The sequence below is a fragment of the Mesoplodon densirostris genome, chromosome 2, assembly GCF_025265405.1.
Source record: "Mesoplodon densirostris isolate mMesDen1 chromosome 2, mMesDen1 primary haplotype, whole genome shotgun sequence".
Taxonomy (NCBI): domain Eukaryota; kingdom Metazoa; phylum Chordata; class Mammalia; order Artiodactyla; family Ziphiidae; genus Mesoplodon; species Mesoplodon densirostris.
In genome coordinates, this window is record NC_082662.1 from 111,055,253 (window position 1) to 111,077,583 (window position 22,331).

The 22,331-nt window shown below is 38.3% G+C and overlaps 1 protein-coding gene across 3 annotated transcripts in view; it reads right to left on the bottom strand.

Annotated features, from left to right (window-relative positions):
• Window positions 1-7,505: 7,505 nt before the first annotated feature.
• GOLPH3L (golgi phosphoprotein 3 like) overlaps window positions 7,506-22,331 on the bottom strand; it is a 42,079-nt gene continuing 27,253 nt past the window's right edge. For all 3 annotated transcript variants that reach the window (XM_060087215.1, XM_060087202.1, XM_060087207.1), the window contains one exon: window positions 7,506-8,183. In XM_060087215.1, the coding sequence (XP_059943198.1) occupies window positions 7,756-8,183 (428 nt within the window). In that variant the 3' untranslated portion in view covers window positions 7,506-7,755. The remainder of the gene's footprint in view (window positions 8,184-22,331) is intronic.

Sequence of the window (22,331 nt, forward strand, 5' to 3'; positions counted from 1 at the left end):
GGGAGAAAAGTAGATTGGAGTGAGGAAAGTGAGGAGAGAAGAGGACCTGAACTTCTTGTTTATTCCTAGTCTGTTGGTCTTTTTTCTTGTTTATATTTGAATTTTTCAGGGGAAGACCTAAATCTTTTCAGAGTATGAGAGATGAAATATCTTGGAATAACACTGTAAAATTCATCAGTGCTTAAGCAAGGTTCTACAGAAGAATGGAATATAAAAAGAATATAAAAAGTGAAACTGGGGACTTCCCTGGTGGTCCACTGGATAAGACTCCATGCTTCCAATGCAGCGGCACAGGTTCCATCCCTCATTGACCCCTGGTCGGGGAACTAAGATCCCACATGCCGCACAGCGTGGCCAGAAAACTGCAGAAATATCTGGGTTTAAGACACATGCCATTAGCACTCTCTGATGGGCCAGACTGAGAATACCAGGGAATTAACCAAGCTCAATCCTCTCCTTGTCTCTTTTAGAAAGGTATACTCTTAGGGCTGGCCTTAAGTGTAGCCTAAGAAAAGTAGCTAAATGATCAGAATAACAGTGTTAAAGATAATTTTCAAAAAAGTAAAATCATAACTCATACAAATGAGGGAACTAGTAAGATGTTAAACTGGTTCAAAAGAGAATCTGAAGACAGACACATATATAGGCAATTAAGAATGCTGAAATTGGGCTTCCCTGGTGGTGCAGTGGTTGAGAGTCCACCTGCCAATGCAGGGGACACAGATTCGTGTCCCGGTCCGGGAAGATCCCACATGCCGCAGAGCGGCTGGGCCCGTGAGCCATGGCCGCTGAGCCTGCGCGTCCGGAGCCTGTGCTCCTCAATGGGAGAGGCCACAACAGTGAGAGGCCCACGTACCGCAAAAAAAAAAAAAAAAAAAAAAAAGAATGCTGAAATTGCTAATAGATATAAAATTGGCCAATATCTACAGGGCATAAAATATTATGTTTGGAGTTACCTTTTTCACAGGGTGGAAATTGTATCTCACTGGCCAAAATTCATTTGTCTCTCTATGTATAAGAATCATTTGCACTGCCATCAGTTTTCTCAATTTACAAATTGTAAAATAGTTCAAAGACAATGAAAGCCATAGATCGATTATGCCAAAGACTCCTCTAGACAATACCCAATAATGTTTTTGCCCATTTCAAAGTTTTTTAAATGATTTCCCCCGAGAACAGAAAAGCCTCTCTTCTCATAAATATCTCACCTCTGCCATACACTGCATTGAAGTGGAAGCAGCAGCAGGACACCAATTAGGAGAGATGACAGTGGTTTGGACTAGGAGGTAGTAGCTACAGAGAAGGTTGAAAATGGCTGGATGTGGAGTTTTGAAGGTACAGCCAACAGAATTTGCTGTTATGAGAATCCAGGATAACTTCAAAGCTTTTGGCCTGAGCAGCTAGGTGAACGATGGCACCATTTACTAATATGGGGAAATATGAAAGTGGGAGGTTTAGGAGAAGAAATATAGATTTTGTTTTGGACACATTATATTCTCTAAAGACATCATTTAAAATGTGGTATTTCTTTTTTTTGAAAGAGGTTTTTAAAAAATATATCCACATTGCTTTATTTATTTATTTTTTGACACACTGGTGAGGAGAGCACTTTTTTTTTGGAGGCATCACACGGAGTGTGGAACTTCCCCGACCAGGGATTGAACCCGTGCCCCCGGCAGTGGAAGCATGGAGTCTCAACCACTGGATCACCAGGGAAGTCCAAAAATGTGGTATTTCTATACAGTGTAAAATTATTTGACAATAAAAATAAATGAAGCACTGATACATACTACAACATGGATGAACCTTGAAAACATTATGCTAAGTGAAAGAAGCAGTCACAAAAGACACATATTGTATGATTCCATTTATATGAAATGTCCAGAATAGGCAAATCTGCAGAGACAGAAAGTACATTAGTGTTTGCCTAGGACTGAGGGAAATGGGGAATGACTGCTAATGGGTATGTGTTTTTTTCTAGGGTGATGACATGTTCTAAAATTGATTGTGGTGATAGCAAGATGCTGTGAATATACTAAAAAACCATCAAATTATTCACTTTAAGTAGGTATGCTATATGGTATGTGCATTTTATATCAATAAAGCTGTTATAAAAATAGTTATCAGGGTCTTCCCTGGTGGCGCAGTGGTTGAGAGTCCACCTGCTGATGCAGGGGACACGGGTTCGTGCCCTGGTCCAGGAAGATCCCACATGCGGCGGAGCAGCTGGGCCCGTGAGCCATGGCCGCTGAGCCTGCGGGTCCGGAGCCTGTGCTCCGCAACGGGAGAGAACGCAACAGTGAGAGGCCCGCGTACTGCAAAAAAAAAAAAAAAAAAAAAAAAAAGAAAAAAATTTATCAAAATATGTAGTTATCAAAACATTATGAAGCTATTTTAATAAAGGATTTTAACCTGCTAAAAATAAAAGGAAAATTAAGTGGTCAAGGGTGCTAATCCTTCTCTGTTAACCACAGGAAACCTGCCTATTCAGACTGTCTATGTCAATGCACCATAACCAACGTAGAACAGTTTGCTAATAGCAAGCAAATAGCTTCTTGACTGCTGGGCTCCCATAAAGCAATCATTCTTAATGTGTGTGTGTGTGTGTGTGTGTGTGTGTGTGTGTGTGAAGGATTGGATTATGTTTAGCTTTAGTATACACAGCCACCAGTTTTCCAAAGTATGGAAAATCTGATCTTTGAGAATCTAATACAAGCTGTGTTTCTTCTCTCCTCAAAGTGCATGTATACACACATGCATGCATGCAAAAATATTGTACATATTTTCAGGGTGTACAGAGACCCACTGAAGCCCACCAGAGAAGTTGTTTCCATAAATTAAAGCATTGTCACAGGAATTTACAGTGGCCTTCATTTATTCAGATTTGTGTTCAGTTATGTGCCCCAAATTTATGATTTGACAATTTAAAACTCTGTAGTATGGTTGGTGGGAGTGTAAATTGGTACAACCATACTTCGGAAAACTGGTGGCACTATATACTAAAGCTAAATGTAATTCAAATCCTATAGCCCAGCAATTCCACTCCTAGGTACATATATCCAACTGAAATGCATTCTCATGTTCACCAAAACAAGTATTCACAGCAGCTCTATTTATAATTGCTCCAAACTAGAACAACCCAAATGTTCAAAATAAAATAATCAACTGTCACAAAAAATACATATTGGATGATTTCATTTATATAAAGTTCAAAAGCAAAACCAATCTACTGTATTAAAAGTCAGGATTGTAGTTAGGAGGGATATAGTGACTGGGAGAGGGCATGAAGGGGGCTTTTGGGGAGCTGGTAATGTTTTGTTTCTTGACTGGGGTGCTGGTTACATAGGAATGCTCACTATTCATTACTGAGTCATACATTTTTATTTATTTTGATTTAAGCATTTTTCTCTGGTTATGATTCCATAAAAAGTTTTAAAAGATATCTAATGTGAAGAGTAAGATGGAGGAGAGAAGTGAAAGACTGAATTAAGTCATCTAATTTTTAAAACATGAACATTTTAAAATAAAAAGTATTTGTTCAGTCTTTTAAATGTTCATAATGTTAAGAATCTAGTCAACTATTCTGTTACCTTCTCTAGTCTTCCCCTCTTTGATCATAAACATCTCTTCCTCCCTGCTCTCAAATGAAAGGAATCCAATTTAGTTTAATATAAATCAGTTTAAACTAAGTTATCTAAGACCCTTCTGGCCTCCACTTGGGAGTTAAGAAAGGCTGGAGTGACAGAGCTGGGGGAAAAAGTTTTTTAAAAAAAATTATTATTAAGGCTAACCCATAAGTATTTTGAGGTGTTGTATTATGGCTTTAAATGTCCAGAAATCTTTGAAGAAGTATTCATCTTTAGATTGGGAGTGGGATCTCAGCATCTCTGAAATATGAGAAAAACTTTGGCTTTGAATTTTTTCCCATCAAATCAGGAGAATAACATACATCTGTTGGGCTTGCATATGTGGCAGAAACATGGCGATTTGGTCAAGCAGTCCTTCTGACGGGGCAGAAGCCTCTAGATTCCTAGCTGAGTTTCTAAAGTAAGTTCAGATAAAATATGCTATTATTCTTGGGGATGTTCACTTAGTTGAGAAAAACAAAGTGGTGGGCAGAGTATTGATATTCAGGGAACAAAAATCTACACAAAACACATCTATTTGAAGAGTTCTTATGGAGTATTTGCTCCCCACCTTCCACCCAAATTGAATCTACTTTTTTACAATCTGGAATGTAAAGAAAAACTAACAGCAGTGAGTTGGGCTGCTAGAAAAATATTTCTGCCAAGAAGTGACCCTTGCTCTTCTGACTTGCATTCCATGAGAATTTTATTGCGTTCTGGGAGGGATGGCTCCCTTTCTCACTTATCAATAAGAAGTCATGTCTAGTCTGTCTCTTTCCAAATTATGTACCCACCTGGAACTCACTGAGGAGAAAAGGAAGGCAGACCAAGGCCTTGAGAAGAACTGAGGACACAGGAACAAAGATTCATGTACACATGTAATAGGTAATAGGAAAATATTAAAAATCCATTCTACTTAACTTATTTCAGCATTAAAGCAATTATTTTTATTCTTTAGGGAGTAAAACACACTTCTTAGAAATTATATGAATATATAATCTGTGCATTTTAGCTGTATGGAAAAGGAAAAGAACATTTAAAAAATCTTTCAATTAGAATTCTCTTTATAGTTTTGTTAAAATTTTTAAAAATTAATTAATTAATTACTTAATTACTTTTTGGCTGTGTTGGGTCTTCGTTTCTGTGCGAGGGCTTTCTCTAGTTGGGGCAAGCAGGGGCCACTCTACATTGCGGTGCGCGGGCCTCTCACTATCGCGGCCTCTCTTGTTGCAGAGCACAGGCTCCAGATGCGCAGGCTCAGTAGCTGTGGCTCACGGGCCTAGTTGCTTCGCGGCATGTGGGATCTTCCCAGACCAGGGCTCGAACCCGTGTGCCCTGCATCGGCAGGCAGACTCTCAACCACTGTGCCACCAGGGAAGCCCTTATCCTTCACTTTTGAAGGATAATTTTACTGGATATAGAATTCTAGATTGCTGGGTGGTTTTTTGTTTTTGTTTTACAATACTTTTTTATTTTTTATTTTTTTTAATATGTATTTATTTATTTGGCTGTGCCGGGTGTTCGTTGTGGCATGCCAGATGAGGGATTTTTAGTTGCGGCATGCAGGATCTAGTTCCCTGACCAGAGATAGAACCCAGGCCCCCTGCATTGGAAGTGCAGAATCTTAACCACTGGACCACCAGGGAAGTCCCCAACACTTTAAATATTTCACCGTACTCTCTTCTTGCATGAGTGTTTTCTGATATCAAATTTTAACAAACAGGTTATTTTGATGCACCACATTTTGAGAAACATTGTTACAAAGGATGACTTATGGGAAAACAATACTTTTTCTGAGATAAAAATAACAAGTATAAACAATCCTAGTAAACACATTTCTTATTGTCCTTTATGCTGTAGACATTATAAAAGAAGTGAAGAACAATAAGCCAATTACAAGCTCAATTATCTTTCTTTTCACACGTTGTTAACTCTGTTATAATTAGGTATGTTACCTACACTTGGAACCTAAGACTTTCAGCTCTTCAGTAAGTTCAGGTGTCACGTGCAAATAGTTATTAATAGGACAGAATATACTCATTATCTTCATGGTAATAATGGTGTAATTGGGTAACTTATTTTGCTCGAGATGGAGACACTATTCAGACTTTACATTAGCTGGTGTTCGGGTTAGACTTAACGTGCCCTGCCCTCCAGTATATATATGTTACAATTATAATATTTGTGTATGCCTTATTTTCCACACAGGATGAAACAGAGGCTGGTATCCTAGTGTAAACGGGGAGTGTTACTGGCCCTGTGTGAAAAGTTCTTATTTCCAGTTAAAATAACTGAAGTTGTAAAACTGCACAGAGATACCAGAGACAATAATTGATCTTTATTATACAGAAATGTGAAGGCCATATGCATTAAATGAAAAGGTGTTTTGCAATGAACATTATGCAGATTCAAACTGAAGACATCTTCATCTTATTGAGATACAATATAAAAATAAACACTGACCAAGAGTTGCTAGAAAGAACTCAACTTCTACTCTCCCAATCAAGCTGAAACTTTCCACAGGAAAACCTGGTTTCAATTCATGCCGAATTGTTTTCATATGGAAAGAAAAAACTAAGTCAGGTAGAGACAACCAGGTACTGGTTTTTATACTTTTAGAGAGCCAGACTGAATTGAAGCTCTACTCAGCTTCACATTTAAGTATTTGTTTCACTTTAAAATTTATATCTCTAGTCACCTAAGTGATACCTAAAGTGAAAAAAGAAAGTTAATTGAGTTGGGAATTTTGTGGAGCTAGACAGGTTTAGGGGAGAAGGTGAAAGTTACAATCATTCATTTAATTACTTCTGATCAGGAAGATTTGATATCAGGTCTGGATCATCTGTATTAGCCCTTTGATAGCTGGTTTCTCTAGTTGTCAAGAGGCAAGACCCATTAAAAGTATCAGCATAACAAATGCATGACATTAGCACAGTTTGGTGCCTATCCTCTTTATATTCCCAAATACTGGACTTTATATCAGGATGCTTTTAAGATCAAATTGCCCTTCTAAACAGGATTTTTCTTAATAAGCTCCTGTTTGCATTAATTACAGAATTAAAAAATGTTTTAGCGATTTGGTTAGACAGATGGTTGTGTTGAGACAAGACTAATGACTAGAAGGGTATCTGTGGATTAAATATAGATAAAACTACCTCCAGAACCCTTAAATATAGACAGAATCTATCAATTTATGTAGGAAGCCAAAATAGGGAACAAGAAGATTTAGAGTTTAGATATATTGTCTGGACTCAGGATGCTGCTTTATGCAATTGAAATTTATAACTCCCTAAATTCAATCAGAGTAGGGACATTTAAAGTAGTCAGGAGGAATCAGGATAGTTATGTGCTAAAGAGTGGAAATTCTGATGCCACCTCCCTTTGCAAATTGTATTGCTGACTGCTTAAAGGAGGTGGTTGAGAGATACATTTTTTTCATTTAGACTTCTGTTCTAGTGAATGATGGAGTAGGATAATGCTGAGAGAGAGTAGAGAATATATTTCTGGCTCTAGGACTGTGAGAACCAGGTAATCACATTTGGAATATTCTCATTAGGTTAGAAAAGGAAAAATGAGAAAACCACTAGCGGGACATGCATTTATATCCCAGAGACCATATGCTCCAAAAATTAGTTTTGTTTCCATTGCCCCTTATTCAAAGAGATGGTTACTTCAACAAGCTACATTACTTAGCAGAGCCTGAGAGACAGACTGAAAACATATATTTAAAATGGAAAATAAAAATTTAAAAATATGATAAATGGTTTGCTCTACATCTCATTCACATTATGTGGCTAGAGAAATCCAAATCTCACTTAGATATTCCTGCTAATGCAAAAGCACACTAGATGGAAATAAACCAAGAAATGAGAGAAAATGTTTATTTATTGGGTGGGTGTTGGTTCACCCAGTTTATTCACCTCTGGAGTGGAAGTATAGGGAAATATAAAGTCTGCTTATAATAGTCAAGGTCTATACAGGAGCCTTGAACTTGCTCTCCCCAAATAACGAGATTGATTCAAGAGAAGGAAAAAACATGATGGAAAACATCTCATCACACAAAGCTTGCTGATGGTGTCTCTGACAGTCACTGGCCAGCAAGGGAAAAGGAGAAACCCACCTGCTGGCTTTAGGATTTATTGAAGGCTGCCAGCACAGCCCAGATCATCTCTGTGGCACTGTGCTTTGTCCCCTCTACCTCAGGGTCCAGTTCCACTAGGTCCTTGGCCCGATTCATTGCCACATCATACTTGTCATCTGTCAAAGAGGAGAAGACATTCTCTAGCACATCAGAGGAGTGGGCTAGCACCAGTAGTGCTAGTGTTCGCTTGTCCATACGCTGAGGGTCATTTACCCACCGCTCTAGGACACTGTCTTGAAGCTTTTTCACTAGTCGCTGCTTCTCTGTTGTATTGGTCACTGGGTGAGTAGTCATGTCAAACAGGAGGAAATTCTGCTTCTCAGTGGTTAGAATACCCTTCTCTACTAGGTTCTTTGCAATTCTCTCTCTTACATTTCTCAGCTGGTACTGTAATTTGAAAGGGTTCCAGGTCTCACCTATGGGAAAAATAAATAGAAGGCTTGAACAACATTATAAACCAACTAGACCTAAGAAGACATCTATAGAATATTCTACCCTATAACAGTAGAATGTACATTCTTCTCAAGTGCACATGAAACATTCTCCGGGATAGACCATATGCTAGGCCATAAAACAAGCCTTAATAAATTTAAAAGGACTGAAAACATACAAAGTATGCTATCCAATCACAATGGAATTAAACTAGAAATTAATAACAGAAGGAAATTTGGGAAATTAAAAAATATGTGGAAATTAAACAACACAATCTGAAATAACCAATGAGTCAAAGAAGAAATCACAAGGAAAATTTAAAAAATACTTTTGAGTTGAATGAAAGAAACCCCACAATATACCAAAACTTATGGGATGCAGCTTAAAGCAGTACAAAGAGGGAAATTTATGATCCAAATGCTATATTAGAAAAGGAGATGTCAAATCAATAACCTAACATTCTATCTTAAAAAACTAGAAAAAGAAGATCATACTAAACCCAAAGCAAGCAGGAGAAAGGAAATAATAAAGATTAGAGAGGAAACAGAGAAAATCAATAAAATCAAAACTTGGCTCAATGAAAAGATAAAAAAAAGGACAAACCTAGAGTGACCAAGGAAAAAAGAGAGAAGACTCAAAATTACTAAAATTAGGAATGAAAGAGGAGACATTACTACCGACCTTATAAAAATAAAAAGGATTATAAGGAAATACTATGAAAAACAGGATGCCAACAAATTAGACAACCTAGAAGAATGGACAAATTCTTTGAAATACACAAATTACCTAAACCAACTCAACAAGAAAGAGAGAATTTGAATATATATATATAACAAGTAAATAGACTGAATAGTAACTTTAAAACTTCCCACAAAGAAAAGTGTGGTCAAGATGGCTTTACTGGTAATTCTACCAAACATTAATGAAGAATTAATGACAATCCTTCACAAATGCTTAAAAAAAAAGAAGAGGGGGCTCCCCTGGTGGCGCAGTGGTGGGGGTCCGCCTGCCGATGCAGGGGACGCAGGTTCGTGCCCCGGTCTGGGAGGATCCCACATGCCGCGGAGCGGCTGGGCCCGTGAGCCATGGCGGCTGAGCCTGCGCGTCCAGAGCCTGTGCTCCGCAACGGGAGAGGCCACAACAGTGAGAGGCCCGCGTACCGCGAAAAAAAAAAAAAAAGAAGAGGAAGAGGAGGGAACACTTCCTTAGTCTACACAGTAAGTATTACACTGATAGTAAAAGGAGACAAAGACTTCACAAGAAAACTATACACCAATATCCCTTATGAATATAGGTACAAAAATGCTCAACAAAATACTAGCAAACAAATCTAGCAACATATAATAAACACTATGTAGGGAATTTCCTGGTGGCCCAGTGGTTAGGACTCTATGCTTTCACTGCCAAGGGTGTGGGTTCAATCCCTGGTCAGGGATCCTGAAAGCTGTGTGGCAAGGCTGAAGGAAAAAACAAACAAAAAACAAAAAAATGGGACTTCCCTGGTGGCACAGTGGTTAAGAATCCGCCTGCCAATGCAGGGGACACAGGTTCGCGCCCTGGTCTGGGAAGATCCCACATGCTGTGGAGCAACTAAGCCCGTGTGCCACAACTACTGAGCCCGCGTGCCACAACTACTGAAGCCTGTGCACCTAGAGCCTATGCTCCGCAACAAGAGAACCCACCGCAATGAGAAGTCCGTGCACTGCAACGAAGAGAAGCCCGCGCACTGCAACGTAGAGCAGCCCCTGCTCACCACAGCCAAAGAAAGCCCACGTGCAGCAACGAAGACCCAATGCAGCCAAAAATAAAGAAAGAAAAGAAAAGAAAAGAAAAAAAAACTCTCCTAAACTATGTAATATGATCGGGGGGACTTAAACCAGAAATGCAAGGTTGCTTTAAAATATAAAAATCAAGTAATATGTCATGTCAATAGAATAAAAAGCAAAAATGAAGTGATCATCTCAATAGACACACAAAAAAGCATTTGATAAAATCCAACACCCTTACATGATAAAAACACTCCACAAGCTAGGAATAGACAGAAACTTTCTCAACTTGATAGAGGGAATTTGTGAAAAACGTACAGCTAGCATAATACTTAATGGGGAAAGACTGAATGTTGTCCTTCTAAGATCAGGGATAAGACAAGGAAGTCATTCTCATCACTCCTAGTACGGATGGTTCTAGCCAGGGTAATTAGGTAAGACAAAGAAATAAAAGGCATCCAGATTAGACAGGAACAAGTTAAACTATTTTTATTTTCAGATGACATGATCTTGTGTACAGAAAAATCTAAGAAATCTGCTTTAAAAGTATTATAGCTAATAAGTACAGCAAGGTTTCAGGATACAAGATTGATACTCAAAAATGAACCTAATTTCTATATATTAGCAATGAACAACCTGAAAAAGAAATTAAGAAAACAACTACATTTACAAGAGCATCAAAAAGAATATACTTAGGAATAAATTTAACAAAAGAAGTACAAGACATGTATACTGAAAATTACAAAATATTGTTGAAATTAAAGAAGATCTAAATAAATGAAAAGCTATCCCATGTTCATGTATTGGAACACTTAATATTATTAAGATATCACTATTCCCCAAATTGATTTACAGATTCAACACAATCGCTATCAAAATCCTAGCTTGCTTTATTGCAGAAATTGACAAGCTGATCCCAAAATTCGTATGGAAATGCAAAGGACCCAGAATGGCCAAAATAATCCTGAAAAAGGACAAAGTTGGAAGACTCACACTTCCTGATTTCAAAATTACTACAAAGCTACAACAATCGAGAAGTGTGGTACTGGCATAATGACAGACATATAGATCAGTGGAAGAGTCCAGAAATAAACCCATACATTTATGGTCAAATGATTTCTGACAATGGTACCATGACAATTCATGGGGAAACAGTCTTTTTAACAATAGCGGTAGGACAACTCTATATATATCCTCATGCAAAAGAATGACATTAGAGCCCTACCTCACATCATATAAAACAATGAATCTCAAAAAGGATAATAGACACAAATGAAAGAGCTAAAGCTATATAACTCCTAGAAGAAAACATGGGAATAAATTTTTATGATGTTGGGTTAGGTAATGGTTTCTTAGATATTATAACAAAATTACAAGCAACAAAAGAAAAAAAGATTAGTTGAAATGTATCAAAATCAAGAACTTTTATGCTTCAAAGGACACAATCAAGAAACTGAAAAGACAACCCACAAAATGGGAGAAAAATTTTGCAAATCATGTATCTGAACAGATTTGTATTTAGAACATATTTTAACAGTACAACTCAATAGTAAAAAGCAAATCCAATTTAAAAATGGGCAAAGGATCTGAATAGGCAGTTCTCCAAAGAAGATATACAAATGGCCAATAAGCACATATAAACATGCTCAACATCATTAGTCATTAGGGGATTGCAAATAAAAATCACAATGTCGTACCACTATATACTCACTAGGATGGCTAAAATAAAATTACAAAGACAGAGAATAACAAGTATTGATGAGGATGTGGAGGAACTGAAACTCTCACACACTGGCGGTGGGAATGTAAAACAGTATAGCCACTTTGAAAAACAGTCCCTATTTCTGTCCTCAAGAAATTTACAATCTAGAATGAGGTGAAAGTGGGGACACAAAAATAATATTTGAAGTGGGCCCTAAAGAAAAACTGGGTATAGTTGATAAGGGTCTTTTAAATTAATTAATTAATTAATTAATTAATGGCTGAGTTGGGTCTTTGTTGCTGTGCACAGGCTTCCTCTAGTTGCGGCAAGAGGGGGCTACTCTTTGTTGCAGTGCACAGGCTTCTCATTGCAGTGGCTTCTCTTGCTGTGGAGCACGGGCTCTAGGCGTGCGGGCTTAAGTAGTTGCAGCACGTGGGCTCAGTAGTTGTGGCTGGCAGGCTCTAGAGCTCAGGCTCAGTACTTGTGGCTCATGGGCTTAGTTTCTCCGTGGCATGTGGGATCTTCCCAGACCAGGGCTCAAACCCGTGTCCCCTGCATTGGGAGGTGGATTCTTAACCATGGTGCCACCAGGGAAGCCCGATAAGGGTCTTTTTTTTTTTTTTTTTTGCGGTATGCGGGCCTCTCACTGCTGTGGCCTCCCCCGCTGCGGAGCACAGGCTCCGGACGCGCAGGCTCCGGACGCGCAGGCTCAGCGGCCATGGCTCACGGGCCCAGCCGCTCCGCGGCACATGGGATCCTCCCAGACCGGGGCACGAACCCGCATCCCCTGCATCGGCAGGCGGACTCTCAACCACTTGCGCCACCAGGGAGGCCCCCGATAAGGGTCTTTAAAATGTTAATCACTGAGATATTACATCTGGGACAATGGGAGAGTAACAAACACCAGAAACTCATCTCTCCACCTAGACAATAATTATACTAGTAGAATCTATCCAAAAGAACTATTTTTGGAACTCTGGAGTTTCTGTGAACACTTGTAGGTTCCAGGGAAAGGCTAGGCTGGCAAATTGTGGTTAATATCAGTCAATTTCAGCCTTCAGTGCAGTAGTGACTACTCAGCCCCCAGCCCTAAGATAGGCAGCCGTGGGGAGAGCAATCTGTTGTTTTGGTGTAGCTTGCTTGAGTCAGGGTGGGCAATAAGGACGTTGTCTCTGAAATATCAGGAACAGTGTTCTGATTATGGACTGCAGCTTCTGATGGCTGACATTCAGCTAAAGGCTGCCATTGTCCCAATTCCCACCAGCTGAAGCAGCTTCCAGGGGATTTAAAAAAGCAGCTTTTTTTTTTTTTTTACATTCAAAAACAACTACATGTACACGGTATTTTAGAAAGCCACTGTGCTTGCTTAAGAAAAGGTATAACCTCAGGAAAAAACAAAAACAGCAAAGCCTGGGGGATAGGGAAAATCTGATTTCCAGAGTTACCACATTATAAGATTAAATGTCCAGTTTTCAACAACAACAACAAAAATCACAAGGCATATAGAGAAAGAAAAAGGAAAAAAAGAAAATGACATAATTTGCACTTGAGGAAGTCCAGGTGTCAAGTTTACTAGACAAAGACTTGAAAACAACTGTCTTAGAGTTGTTCCTTTATGATGCTTCCTTTAGCAAATAGCTAAAAGAAGACATGGGCAAAGACAGGAAAATGATGTATGAACAAAATTAGAATACCAGTAAAGAGACAGAAATTATAAAAAGGAACCAAAAAGAAAGTCGGGAGATTAAATACAATAACTAAAATGAAGAATACACTATATGGGTTCAAAAACAGATTTAAGCAGGCAGAAGAAAGATTAGCAAATTTGAAGATAGGACAACTGAAGTAATAAAGTCTGGGGAACAACAGTAAAAAAAGTGAATGGAGCCCTAAGGGACCTCTGAGACACCACCAAATGGACAAATATTTTCATTGTAGGAATCCCAGAGGAGAAGAGAGAGAAAAAAGGGCAGAAAAAATATTTGAAAAAATAATGGCTGAAAGCTTTCCAAATTTCATGAACGACACGAATCTACGAACTAAGAAGCTTAATGAGCTCAATGTTGACTAAAACATCTGAGACATATCATAATCAAACTATTGAAAGCCAAAGATAAATAATCTTTTTCTTAACCATTTTTTAAATTGAAGTATAGTTAATTTACAATGTTTTGTTAGTTTCAGGTACAGAGCACAGTGATTCAGTTACATGTATATACCTATATTCTTTTTTCAGATTCTTTTCCATTATAGGTTATTATAAGATTTTTTTCCATTATAGGTTATTATGATATATTGAATATAGTTCCCTGTGCTATACAGTAGGTCTTGTTGTTTATCTATTTTATATATAATGGTGTGTATATGTTAATCCCAAACTCCTAATTTATCTCCCCCACACCCTGCCTCTGCTATCCACTTTGGTAATCATAAGTTTGTTTTCTATGTCTGAGTCTATTTCTGTTTTATAAATAGTTCATTTGTATATATTTTTTAGATTCTACATATAAGTGATATCATATGATATTTGCCTTTCTCTATCTGAGTTACTTCACTTAATATGATAATCTCTAGGTCCATCCATGTTGATGCAGATGGCATTATTTCATTCTTTTTTATGGCTGAGTAATGTTCCATTATGTATATATACCACATCTTCTTTATCCATTCATCAGCTGTTGATGGACATTTAGGTTGCTTCCATGTCTTTGCTATTGTAAATAGTGCTGCTATGAACACTGGGGTGCATGTATGTTTTTGAATTAGAGTTTTCTCAGATATATGCCCAGGAATGTGATTGATGGATTATTTGGTAACTCTATTTTTAGTATTTAAGGAAACGCCATACTGTTCTCCATAGTGGCTGCACCAATTTGCAATCCTACCAACAGTGTAGGAGGGTTCCTTTTTCTCCACACCCTAGCCAGCAGTATATGTAGTTTACAAAGATAAAGAATCTTGAAAGCAGGAAGAGAGAAGTGAGTTGTCACATGCAAGGTGTCTTCAATAAGATTATCACCAGACTTCTCATCAGAAACTTTGGAGGCTAGAAGACAGCGGGCTGATATATTCAAAGAGCTGAAAGAAAAAAAATCTGTCACCTGAGAATCCTATATCCAGAAAAAGTGTCCTTCAAAAGTGAAATTAAGACTTTCCCAGATAAACAAAAACTGAGGAAGTTTGTTACCACTAGACTTGCCCTGCAAGAAATGATAAAAAGGAGTGCTGCAGGTTGAAATGAAGGGAAGCTAGAAGTAACTTGAAGCAGTATGAAGAAATAAAGATATCCAATAAAGGCTAAATACATGGACAACCATAAAAGCTAGTTTTATTTTGTAACTCCATTTTTTATTTTCTATATACTTTAAAAAACAAATGCATTAAAAAACAATTATTAATCTATATTATTGGTCACACAATTTATAAAGGTATAATCTGTGACATCAGACCAGACAGAGTGAAATGAAGCTATATAGGAACAGTTTTTGTGTTATTGAAGTTAAGTTAGTATAAATTCAAATTAGGTTGTCATTAACTTTAGGATGTTAAATGTAATCCCCATGGTACAATAAAGAAAATGTCCATAGAATATACACAAAAGAAAATGAGAGGGGAATCAAAATGTTTCACTACAAAAAATCAACCAAACATAAAGCAAGACAGTAATGCGGGAAGTACAGACAAAAATCTATAGACTATATAGTATTAGAAAACAAATAGCCAGGGCTTCCCTGGTGACGCAGTGGTTAAGAATCAGCCGGCCAATGCAGGGGACACGGGTTCAAGCCCTGGTTCGGGAAGATCCCACATGCCGTGGAGCAACTAAGCCCAGGTGCCACAACTACTGAGCCTGCACTCTAGAGCCTGCAAGCCACAACTACTGAGCCCATGTGCCACAACTACTGAAGCCCGTGGGCCTAGAGCCCATGCTCCACAAGAGAAGCCACTGCAATGAGAAGCTCCTGTGTCACAACAAAGAGTAGCCCCTGCTCGCCACAACTAAAGAAAGCCTGTGTGCAGCAATGAAGACCAAATGCAGCCAAAAATAAAATAAATAAAAAAATAAATTAATTAAAAAAATTTTTTAATTAAAAAAAAGAAAACAAATAGCAAAATGGCAGAATTGACTGTCTCCTTATCAGTAATTACTTTAAATGTAAATGGATTAAACTATTTAATAATAAGAAAAAAATTGGCAGAATGGGTTAAAAAACATGATCCAATTATATGCTGTCTATGAGAGATTCACTTTAGATCAAAGGACACAGATAGGCTGAAAGTGAATGGATGGAAAAAGATATTCCACTCAAATAGTAACCAAAAGACAGCAGGGTGGCTATACTAATTTTGGACAAAATAGATTTAAAATCATATAAGGTAAGAGAGACCGAGAAAGACATTATATATTAATAAAAGTTTCAGTACAACAAGAAGATATAACAACTATAAATATTTACACGCCTAAGAACAGACTCAAAATATATGAAGCAAAATGGGCAGAACAGTCAGAAGTAGACAGTTTTATAACACCCCACTTTCAATGAGGCTTAGATCAAGTAGACTGAAAATAATTTAAAAATAGAAGATTCAACAACATAATAAACTCACTAAGCCTAACAGACATATACAGAACACTCCACCTAACAGCAGAATACACATTCTTCTCAAGTGTACAAGGCACATTCTCCAGGACAGACCACTTGTCAGGCCATAAAATAAATCTCAATAGATTTCAAAAGATACATACAAAGTGTGTTCTCTGACCACAGTGGGATGAAATTAGAGATCAGTAAAAGAAGGAAAATGAAAATTTGCCTATATGTGTAAATTAAACAAGCTTAAACAACCAATGGGTCAAAGAAGAAATTACAAGGGAAATTAGAAAATACTTAGAAATGGAGGAAAACACAATGCACTAAAATGTATGGGATATAGTGAAAGCAGTGCTCAGAGGGAAACTTATAGCTGTAAATGCCTAAATTAAAAAAGTAAGTCTCGGGCTTCCCTGGTGGCGCAGTGGTTGAGAGTCCGCCTGCCGATGCAGGGGACACGGGTTCGTGCCCTGGGCCGGGAGGATCCCACATGCCGTGGAGCGGCTGGGCCCGTGAGCCATGGCGGCTGAGCCTGCGCGTCCAGAGCCTGTGCTCCGCAACGGGAGAGGCCACAACAGTGAGAGGCCCACGTACCGCAAAAAAAAAAAAAAAAAAAGTAAGTCTCAAATCAATCACTTAACTTTACACTTTAATGGACTAGAAAAAGAAGAGCAAAGTAAACCCAAAGCTAACAGAAGGAACGAAATAAAGATTAGAGAAGAGATGAACAAAAAGAGAGATCAGAAAAACAACAAAGAAGACCAAAGAAACAAAGAGTTGGTTTTTTGAAAAGATCAACAAAATTCACAAACCTTTAGGTAGATTGCCAAAGAAAAAGAGAAAAGCTACAAACAACTAAAATGAGAAATTAAAGTGGGGACATTACAACTGACCTTGCAGAGATTAAAAAAAGGATTATAAGAGAATACTATGAATAATGGTAAGCCAACAAATTACATAACCTAGAAGAAATGGACAAATTCCCTGAAACACTCAAATTATCTAAACTGACTGATGAAGAAATAGAAAATTTCAACAGATTTATAGCAAGTAAAAAGATGAAATCAGGGCTTCCCTGGTGGCGCAGTGGTTGAGAGTCCGCCTGCCGATGCAGGGGACACGGGTTCGTGCCCCGGTCCGGGAAGATCCCACATGCCGCGGAGCGGCTGGGCCCGTGAGCCATGGCCGCTGAGCCTGCACGTCCGGAGCCTGTGCTCCGCAACGGGAGAGGCCACAACAGTGAGAGGCCCGTGTACCGAAAAAAAAAAAAAATGAAATCAGTAATCAAAAACCTCCCCAAAAAGAAAAGTCCTGGACCAGACGGCTTCATCAGTGAATTCTACCTAACATTTAAACAAGAATTGACACAAATCCTTCTCAAAGTCTTCCAAAAAACTGAAGAGGGAACACCTAATTCATTCTGTGAGGCAAGGATTATCCTGATACTAAAGCCAGATAAAGACATCACAAGAGGACTTCACTGGTGGTACAGTGGTTAAGAATCTGCCTGTCAATGCAGGGGACATGGGTTTGAGCCCTGGTCCGGGAAGATCCCATGTGCCACGAAGCAACTAAGCCCAGCTCGTGAGCCACAACTACTGAGTCCGTGTGCCACAACTACTGATGCCTGTGCGCCTAGAGCCTGTGCTCCACAATGAGAAGCACCACAGTGAGAAGCCTGTGAATCGCAACGAAGAGTAGCCCCCACTCGACGTAACTAGAGAAAGCCCGCGCGCAGCAACAAAGACCCAATGCAGCCAAAAATAAATAATAAATTAATAAATTTTAAAAAATACATCACAAGAAAAGAAAGTTACAGACCAATAAGTCCTATGAATATAGATGCAAAATTCTTAATAAAATATTAGCAAATTGAATCCAACAGCATAAAATGATAATTCACCTTGATCAAGTAAAATTTATCCCAGGAATGTAACAGAAAATCAAATGGGCTGAGGATCTGAATAGACATATTTCTAAAGAAGACATACAAATGGCCAAAAGACACATGAAAATGTGCTCAACATCACTAATCATCAAGGAAATGCAAATCAAAACCATAGTGTAATATCACTCCACATTCGTTAAGATGGCTAATATTAAAAAGACCAAAAATAACAACTGTTGGTGAGGATATAGAGAAAAGGGAACCCTTGTGCACTGTTAGTGAAAATGTAAATTGGCCCAGTCACTACAGAAAACAGTATAGGACTTCCCTGGTGGTGCAGTGGTTGAGAATCCATCTGCCAATGCAGGGGACATGGTTTAATCCCTGGTCTGGGAAGATCCCACATGCCGCGGAGCACCTAAGCCCGTGTGCCACAACTACTGAGCCTGTGCTTTACAGGCCATGAGCCACAATTACTGAGCCTGCATGCCACAGCCACTGAAGCCCGTGCACCTAGAGCCCGTGCTCCGCAACAAGAGAAGCCACTGCAATGAGAAGTCCACGCACTGCAACGAAAAGTAGCCCCCACTCACTGCAACTAGAGAAAGCCCACGTGCAGCAATGAAGACCCAATGTAGCCAAAAAAATAAATAAAATTTAAAAAATGTTTTAATTAAAAAAAAAAGAAAACAGTATAGAGGTTTCTCAAAAACTTAAAATTACAACTACCATATAATCTAGTAATTCTACTTCTGAGTAGAATTGAAAAGATATATGCAGCCCATGTTCACTGCAGCATTATTTATAATAGCCAAGACATGGAAGCAACTTAAGTACCAATTATGGATGAATGGATAAAGAAAATGTGGTATATGTATATACACACACCACACACATACATATATGCACACATATACATACAACAGAATATTATTCAACCATAAAAAACAGGAAACTTTGCCATTCATGACAACCTGGATGGACCTTGAGGGCATTATGCTAAGTGAAGTAAGTCAGACAGAGGGACTTCCCTGGTGGTACAGTGGTGAAGACTCTGTGCTCCCAACGCAGGGGGCCTGGGTTCAATCCCTGCTCAGGGAACTAGATCCCACATGCATGCCACAACTAAGAGTTACATGCTGCAACTAAGGAGCCCTTGGGCTGCAACTAAGAAGCCTGCCTGCCACAATTAAGGAGCCTGCGAGCCGCAACTAAGGAGCCTGCGAGCTGCAACTAAGGAGCCTGCCTGCTGCAACAAAGACCCGGCACAACCAAATAAATAAATAAATATTAAAAAAATATAAAATAAAATAAATAAGTGAGGCTGAATGCCCACATAAATCTATATAAAAAAAAGTCAGACAGAGAAAGACAAATACTATTATGATCTCACTTATATGTGGAATGTAAAACAAAAATAAAAAATTCCAAAATCATAGATACAGAGAACAGATTGGTAGTTGCTAGGGGCAGGAAGCGGGAGAATGCCAGAATGGGTGAAGGAGATCAAAAGATACAAAACTCTAGTTATAAAATAAATAAATCCTGGGGATGTAATGTACAGCATGGTGACTATAGTTAGTAACACTGTATTATATATTTGAAAGATCTAAGAAAACAGATCTTAAAAGTTCTCAGGACTTCCTTGGTGGTCCAGTGGTTAAGACTCCATGCTCCCAATGCAGGGGGCCCGGGTTCGATCCTTGGTCAGAGAACTAGATCCCACATGCCACAACTAAGAGCTCACATGCCATAACTAAAAGGTCCCATATGCCGCAACGAAGATCCTGCATGCAGCAATGAAGATCCCGTGTACTGCAACTAAGACCCGGTGCAGCCAAATAAATAAATAAATAAATAAATAAATAAATATTAAAAAAAAAAGTTCTCATACAAGAAAAAAAAACTAACTATGTGTGATGATGGATACTAACTAGACTTATTGTGGTGATCATTTCATAATATGTACAAATATTGAATCAATATGATGTACACCTGAAATTAATATAATGCTTATGCCAATTATATCTCAATAAAAAGTCAAACAATGTAATACATCATTTAATAGAATGAAAAAAACCTCACATGATCATCTCACTTGACTCAGAAAAGCAACTTGAGAAAAACAAACACCATTTCATGAGAAAAACTTATAGGAAACTAGGAGTAAAAGAAAAATTCCTCAACATGATAAAGAGTATTTATGAAAACCTCAAAGCTAATAACATATTCAATGGTAAAAGGCTGAAAGATCCCCAAAGGTCAAGGAACAAGAAAGACAAGGATGCCTGCTTTCACCACTGCTATTCAACAATTTACTGGAAGTTCTGGCCAGAGCTAGTAGACAAGAAAGAAAAAATTAAAGGCATCTAAATTGTAAAGGAAAAACTAAAACTATCTCTGTTTGCAGATGACATGATCCTATACATAGAAAATCCCCCAAAGTACACAAAAAGCTACTAGAGCTAATAAACTCAGCTAAGTTGCAGGGTACAAGATGAACACACAAAAAAACAGTTGTTGGGCTTCCCTGGTGGCGCAGTGGTTGAGAGTCCACCTGCCGATGCAGGGGACACGGGTTCGTGCCCCGGTCTGGGAGGATCCCACATGCCACGGAGCGGCTGGGCCCGTGAGCCACAGCCACTGAGCTTGCGCGTCTGGAGCCTGTGCCCCACAACGGGAGATGCCACAACAGTGAGAGGCCCGCGTAATGCAAAACAAACAAACAAACAAACAAAAAACTTACTACGAAGCTACAGTAAGTAAAACAGTATGGTACTGGCATAAGGACAAACATACAGATTAATGCAATAGAATAGAGAGCCCAGAAATAAACCCTCACAGATATGGTCAACTGATTTTTCAACAAGGCTGCCAACACCATTCAAGAGGGAAAGAATAGTGTTTTTAACAAATGGTTCTGAGAAACTGCATATCCACATGCAAAAGAATGAAGCTGAACCTTTACCTTACATCATATACAAAAATTAAGTAAAAATGGATCAAAGAACCAAATTTAAGAACTAAAACTATAAAACTCTTAGAAGAAAGCACTGGGGAAAATCTTTATGACATTAGATTTGGCAAAGATTTCATGGATATGACACCAAAAGTACAGGCAACAAGTAGATAAGTTGGACTTCATCAAAATTAAGAACTTTTGTACATCAAGAGTTATTATCAGTAAAGTGAAGAGATAACTTACAGAATGAGAGAAGATATTTGCAAATTATATATCTGATAAGGGATTACTATCTAGAATATAGAAAGAGCTTCTAAAACTCAACAACAACAACAGAAGCCAATTCAAAAATGGGCAAAGGACTTGAATAGACATTTCTCCAAAGAAGATATATAAATGGTCCATGAAAAGATGCTCAACATCATTAATCATTAGGGAAATGCAAATCAAAACCACAGTGAGATACCACTTCACACCTACTAGGATGGCTATAATTAAAAACAAAACAAAACAAAAATTAGAATATAAAAAGTGTTGATGAGGACGTGGAGAAATTGCAACCTTCACACTTGGCTGGTAAGAATGTAAAAGAGTGCAGCCTCTGTAGAAAACAGTTTGGTGGTTTCTCAAAACATTGAACTATCACATACCCAGTAATTCTACTCCAAGATATACATCCAAAAGAATGGAAAGCAGTGACTTGAACAGATATATGTACAAAAATGTTCACAGCAGCATTATCCACAATAGCCAAAAGATGGAAACACCCAAGTGTCCATCAACAGATGAAATGAACAAAATGTGGTATACACATACAGTAGAATATTATTCAACCATAAAAAGGAATGAGATTTTGATGTATGCTACAAAATGAATGGACCTTGAAAACATGCTTAGTGAAATAAGCCAGACATAGAAGGAGAAATATTATATGATTCCACTTATATGAGTTACTTAGTACAGGCAAATTCATAGAGACAGAAAGTAGGTGGAATGAGGGGAGGGAGGAAGGGGGGTGTTTGCGATGATGTGAAAGCTTTGAGTGTAGAGAGAAGTGATGGTTATATAATACTGTGCCTGTATTTAATGTCACTGAATTGTACACTTATGATTAAGATAATAAATATGTACATTTACCACAATAAAAAGTTAACTATATACCCCCCAAAGTTAAAACATGTCCACACAAAAACTTGTCTATGAATGTTCATAGCAGCACTAT